Source organism: Acipenser ruthenus, chromosome 12 (genome assembly GCF_902713425.1).
Source record: "Acipenser ruthenus chromosome 12, fAciRut3.2 maternal haplotype, whole genome shotgun sequence".
NCBI lineage: Eukaryota > Metazoa > Chordata > Actinopteri > Acipenseriformes > Acipenseridae > Acipenser > Acipenser ruthenus.
The window spans coordinates 14,888,229-14,895,253 of record NC_081200.1 but is presented as its reverse complement, the minus strand read 5'-3'; the positions used below and the strand labels follow the sequence as shown (position 1 = coordinate 14,895,253).

Sequence of the window (7,025 nt, the reverse complement as noted above, 5' to 3'; positions counted from 1 at the left end):
ACTGTATTTAATGTATTGTGTATTTTTTTTTTTACTGTATATCATGTATTATGTATTTATTTGTATTTAAAGTATTATGGATTTTATTGTTGTTACTGCATCTTGTAAAGCGCTTTGTGATTGTGGTCCACTATGAAAGGCGCTATATAAAGATTGATTGATTGATTGATTGATTGAAGGCAGTCATTCATCTTAATGAATGAGGGCTATGCCAGCTTGTACTTTCATATTTGTCACTTTGTCGATGCAGAGCAATGATTATAAAAGGAGAAATAAATACCAAGCCGATCATTACAAGTTGTAGAGCCAAGTTTTGAATGAGACTGGAATATTTACAAATGAATAGACATTACATAAAATAAAACTCTTAAAAACGCATCTTGCTTTCAGATAATTTATTTCATAGGGTTATTAGTAAGGGGGATTACAGGGGGCACCCCTACCCATACAACACTCCAGACATTGGTTATACAATAATAAACATGAATATGGTGCAAAACAACGAAACGTGGTGATGTCAAGTTTTGTTAATTGTGAAAAATACCTTTAAGCAATACCAATTCATGCAATATCATTAGTTATTCATATTAGGAACACATTAATAAGTTATGAACTATGTAAATTCAGGAGTCGGGGGGAGGTGTGCCACAGCGTCAATTCAGCCGACTGGTTTCATCTCCCCTGAGTTGAAGTGATCAATTTACACTGGATACACTTAACCAGCCACTTGTACAGGCTCCCATGTGCCATGTGGCTAATAACAAATTAAAAAGAAGTATACAACTTGTAGTACTAGTACATTTACCTTATTTTGTAAATGTTTCTGAGCTGTAGGAAAGAGGTGGACAGTGATAACCACCTACTGCTGCAAACACAATAACGGCATATTTATTTAGCTCACACCACATTTGAAAACTTAGGGTCCGTAAGATAAATCTTCATTTGGAGAATGTGAACACAAAATATCCACATTCCACCCATTTCGCAGTGTAAACATGGTTGCACAGAAAAAGAGGAATCTTACTTCCCCTTTAAGAGAACAAGCACACAATTGGGTTTTGTCAAACAAGTTGTAAGCACGTCTCTGCTGGTTTTCCCCAATGCTGCCCCCTGCCGCAATAATCTAACATTGCAGCTTGCACATACCACACATTGAGCGTCCTACACCATTGATTCTCTGTTTCACGGACAGTTGAGAATTTTAGCATATTTAAATGTGCACTTGTCGGGTGTGTTACACACATGATTTAGAATCCCATTGAAAGTAATGGCAGACTGATTTGTCATAAAATACAGCAATAATGTTAAATAAAGCTATAGCTTATTTTCAACTAGCAGCTAGCTAACATGTTGAGGAGTTGAGAGCAGAAGAGGGCCTTGTTTTGATGCTTCATTCAAGGACCGCACCTCTAACTGGAAATCATCACCTTTCTGTGAAGCCTTATATAAGTAGACAAGCAAACTTCATCCCCCAGCTTATATACTTCACCCTCAGGACCTGTTCTGAACCTTCCATTAGCTCATCTTAAAAAAACATTAAGAGAACCGTGCAGGGCTTGTACGGTGAATATTTAAGTTTAAGTTTAAGATCTTGCACCATTTAAATTCTGACACACCAAATTTCTGTCATAAAGACGTGTCAACATTTACAGGAATTAAAGTTGAACTGTGTATGCTTTATACAGGGGTTTGAAGAATCAGTACACATTTTAAATAGCTTTGAAAACATATTTTATTATTTAAACAATAGCTTTCATTGTTGTTGTACTGTAGACTGTTGTTTTCAAAATACTGGATTTTGCCCAGTAATTGTAGCTCTGTTGCTGACTGCTGAGCTAAGCTAGTGTGTCTTACTACAATATATTAGCTTGAGCAACAAATCATAACAGCTGCTAGAAAGAATGCGTTCAGAGCTGTCATCGTTTTTGGTGCGGGCGGCACATACCAACCAACGTATTAAACATGTTTTGAGATCTTTTTTCTGTTGTGTTTTTGTGTTGAAAAAGTGGGTGTCGCTGTGCATGCTGGGCTCAGATCATCATGATGGTGGTTTGGAGGAAGCACTTTAAACACCGCAGTTTACAGTAGTTAGAAGAAAGGGTAGAAAAACAGTCAAGCTTTAATCAGTTCTGTCTCTGGAATCTGGATTGGTCGGTTTCCCCTGTGTGTACGCTGTGAAGGGATACAATGTATCTAGACAACAACTTTACATTCCTGCTTCTCTGACCTTTCTTGCTTTGTATAGGAAGCGGAGCCGTAGCATTTGATACAAACTCCCCACACCACAGTTACTGGGAGATGTTAACATATGAAGCGCATTGGAAAGAACATGGTTGAGAGGACCAGTAAATTTCTTTTGATCGTGCTCGGATCCATCTGTTTCATGTTAATCTTGTACCAGTACGTGGGACCGGGGATGATAAACTTTGGGTCCCCGCACCGGTACCTTATTCAAGACGATTTGGATATCTTCCCGACCCCAGATCCACACTATGTAAAAAAGTACTATTTTCCGATCAGGGACCTGGAGCGCTCTGTTGATTTTGAGATCAAGGGGGAAGACGTGATCGTTTTTCTCCACATCCAGAAAACCGGAGGGACCACCTTTGGAAGGCACCTGGTGCAGAATGTGAGATTGGAGGTGCCTTGCGATTGCAGACCTGGACAGAAGAAGTGTACCTGTTACCGGCCGAACAGGAAAGAGACCTGGCTTTTCTCTCGGTTCTCTACCGGCTGGAGCTGTGGATTGCATGCCGATTGGACCGAACTCACAAACTGTGTACCCGGAGTGCTCAACAAGAAAGAGAATACATTGAAAAATCCACGGTAGGGTGTGCATTCATTGTGTTCCGTGTCTTCCCTAAAAACAACTTTTATTGGACCCAACGTCACAGTATGGAACAGAGGGTGTGTTACCTAGATATTCAAAATTCCATACAGTTTACATTATTCTGCAGAGTGCTACCATAACAAATTCAAACATATAGTACCTGGGAATCGTTGTATATATATTATATATTAAGCTTCTCTTACGTTAACATGTTTTTTGCACTGGTCTAAACAATTTGTTGTGAATGGCATCCCTTTGACGTTTTTCAGTGGACTCTTTTCACAATGCTGTGACGTTTGCTTTACATTTAACTTTGAAGCATCTTTTTTTTTTTTTTTTAAATCAACGCAGTAATGTGTCTGAAGTGTCACTTTCTGTTGTGCCTATGCTTGTCTAATTCATTCCGCTTGGTACGGATTGAAACTGAAAAAAGCTACTGTTAGTTACGATGCTGAAGTTGGCTTCTTTATTCGCATACCGCAAATGTAACACACATTGAATAAGTAACTGGGGTATTTCAGGGGTTAAATCGCTCTGGGCCACTTATTGCAAAGTTGATTCTCCCAGAGAGGCAACCCCTCAACGTCCAGCATCTGTATGGCCCCAAACAAATTTTGATACAAAAACAGCGGGCAAACGTAGCAAGTTGGCATGTACAAATTGAATAAGTAACTGGGGTATTTCGGGGGTTAAATCGCTTTGGGTCACGATTTTGTTTATACAAAAATAGTGGGCAAACACACATAGCAGAGCTAGCAAGCTGTCCAATAACGCAAATTGAATAAATAACTGACTTAAGCCCCTGCCTTCCTGCCCTTCTGCAACACCCGCTCCGTCAGAGTGGCTACAAAACCAGGGGTTATTTTTTTTTATAGATATAGACCGGTTACGTCAGTTAAGTGCGATAAAGCACAGAATATTAGATACATGATGAAATTCTTTTTATTAGGATACAGAATTAAAATACGGGAAACAATGTCACCAAGAAAAAAAAAAATCTAAATATACATATAAAAGCAATGAGACCGGTTTTATTGGACATTACGGTTAAGAGTATCAGCGCATTGTTAAAATATACGAGTAGTCATTTAAACTTTCCATCATAATTAAGATTTATCACAACGCCACACTACAAACTGCAGTATGGCACTTTTAAGAAGTGCCGAGTGCATTTAGGAAAAGTGCCGTTTGTTAACCAGGTTTAAACCGGCATACTGTACGCCAGCCGAATACTTATCGTCAAGAAAGTCCATGTACAACAAGCTCGTTTCGCTTCTCTCTGTTACTGTCCGCTCCAAATACTACATGTGTTACCAGTCCTGCACAAACAAAACCACAATGAAAAACTGACACACACAAACTCCCAGGATAGCCACCCAGTTTGCAAGCGTGTGTGCTATTTATATTCAGGTGCCTAAAACTATTAATTATTATATTAGTCAATACCCAATAAGACACAAAAGGTGAACATGGTGGAAAAGCTACTAAAATGTGATAAATCAATTACATAGTGTTAAATCAATAATATATAAAACGTGCACTAATCAAATCTAAATGTAAAATTATAAAAATAAAACATACAAGTGACAAATATATACGTGAAAAAAATGACCCTGTTACACTTATGCCCCAAAAGTGCCCTGTTTCTCAGTCATAAAAATATTGTGATGCTTTAAAAGTGACCTTTTTTCTCAGTGAGCCGCTGCCCTTTAATGTCCTCAGCACGTTACTGCTGTGCTATATAGTACTACTATGAAGCAGGTTCTCATGCATAAAACTGATGATTTGTCAATTAGTCTCAGTACGCTTTCACTACTTTAAACAGCTCACTCTAAAAGCCACAGAATATTAGAGCTGAGCTGTGATTAAGAATTATTGTCTTGATCAAGACATTTTCAGTTCCAGTATTTTCAAAGGTTGGGTTTGCAAAATCCCATAATCAAGTTATTTTCTGCAAGTCAGTTTCTGTGTGTACCTGGTTCCTACCTGCTGCCCTTTGTTATTGAGGATCAGCTCTCTTTTATACAGTAGGTTGGATGATTGACTGATTGGAAATTGATTTGCGGCCACATTCCTCCCAATCAATCATCATCATACCAAGACAGTAACTACTGTCATTCTGCAGATGACCCGATGCAGACAAAAAAGCCACCGTCCCTCCCTCAGCTTCAGTTTTACATTAAAATCTACTGTCTTGGTAACTGTTTACTACATTCTTCCTTAGACTAGGTATTCTGCACACTCTTCACCGTCAGATAGCAGACCTTGTTGGCTTTTCAGTTTGTTTATATTTCCTAAAGCAGTGGTGCACAACTCAGGTCATGGAGTGCCGGTGTCCCTCCTGGTTTTTGTTCTAACCATACCCTAAATTAGTTAATTGGACCAATTAAGCTTCTAATAAGGTCCAATAAAGTACTTTAGGGTGCAGTTGGAATAAAAACCTGCAGGGGCACCGGCCCTCCAGGACCGAGTTGTGCACCACTGCCCTAAAGGTACTATCAGCTGTAGGTACACAAACCTCCTCCATCCTTCAAGTCATCTTGCCACTGTAGTTCATGAAAGCAAACAAAAATAAAAAATAGAGTGATTTATCCATCTGCTGTTTTTGTTATACGATTAGGTTTTAAACTTACAAATGAGATATTTTACCATGGTTCATTAACCTTTCAGAAATGTATAAAAACTATTTTAAAGGTATCTATGAGGAAATATATGCCTTATGATCCAGAATTACATTTAATTATAACACAGTACTAATTATTATGAACTGAGAAGACATTTGTGTTTATTATTATTATTATTATTATTATTATTATTATTATTATTATTATTATTATTATTATTATTATTATTAATTTAGCTGTGACCTTTATCCAAGGTGACTTACAAGTATTACAATAGAAAATACAATATTCAGAAATATTCAAAAGTTATTATTATTATAATATCATTACTATTATTATTAGTAGCAGTAGTAGTAGCACTAGTAGTAATAAATTAGGAAATAGCCCTCTTTTTAGGTAAAATGTTCCAGTGTCCCCACAAGTTTAGTCAAATCTTATTTTTGTCCTGCATTTGGCTAGTTGTCCCATTTTTCATGAACGTCTGTGTTTGGCAGTAGGCTCAGCTGTAATTAAGCAGCACCCTAAATCTAAAGCTAACTGGCCCCATAATCCTAGAGACACTTTAAGACAGGACAAGTTTATAAAATTGACCCTTAAATTAAGTGTTAAACCGTTTCAACATTGATAGTGTTGCTTATTGCGAGGTAGCATGACGATACAATAGTAAAATGCACATTGACTCTTTTTATTTACATTAGTATTTTATATGGGAGCTCAGATATATATAATAAAATGCAGAACAACAAGAGAGATTAAATATTAGTTCAGCACACAGCGCAGATCGACTGCACTTACTGCAACTTAAAAAGTCAGCTCGCAGTGACTCATCTAGACACTCCGCACATTAAATATTATTAAACCGAGGTGAGGAAAAGCTTTTGAAAGAAAGTTGTGATTGTATTTCGAATGCCTTATATATTAAATAAAAGTACACTTGAGGTTGTTTTCTTACTAAATGACATGTTGTGCAGACTGGATGAGCACAGAAACTCTTACTGAGTTACAGGGTTTGCATATTATGACTCCCGGGTTTAGGCTTCGGAAAGTTGGTAACTTTAAGTAGTAGTAGTGCATCAAAATACGTTTTGGGCCGGGATAAATACATATGGATGACGTAGATGGGTTCCCCCTCTGTGAGAATCAATTTTGAAATAAGTGTCTCAAAGCGATTTATCCCCTGAAACACCCCAGTTACTTACTTGCAGTTCTTAAAACACAACTAATTGAGGTTTGGGTAGTTTCAAATGTGTCACTGTAACAAATAAATCTAAGTTCCACACGCAAGTTCATAATCCCTCAACTCCAAGCTAGTGCCACTGGAAGCACACCCTGTCACCTTTTACTCTAGATCTAACCCCAGACAATGCAAAATTGAAGAATAATGCTAGTTCGGTTAGGACTGTGTGGTACTTTAGCCTCACCAAAGTGGCCATAAGCAATGCTCCAATGCATTCTGCCAAAAATCCCAAATCCGTGGATACCAAAATGATTTGCTTGATTCTTGTAGATCTCATCAACATCTATCGAAAAATTTTGGAGCCCCCCCCCCCCCCCCCCCCCACGTGAGTTAT

At 37.9% G+C, this 7,025-nt stretch overlaps 1 protein-coding gene across 1 annotated transcript in view; it reads left to right on the top strand.

Annotated features, from left to right (window-relative positions):
* The first annotated feature begins 1,992 nt into the window (after positions 1 to 1,992).
* LOC117417269 (heparan-sulfate 6-O-sulfotransferase 1) overlaps positions 1,993 to 7,025 on the top strand; it is a 166,451-nt gene continuing 161,418 nt past the window's right edge. The window contains exon 1 of the mRNA XM_034029271.3: positions 1,993 to 2,826. Within this exon, the coding sequence (XP_033885162.1) occupies positions 2,309 to 2,826 (518 nt within the window). The 5' untranslated portion in view covers positions 1,993 to 2,308. The remainder of the gene's footprint in view (positions 2,827 to 7,025) is intronic.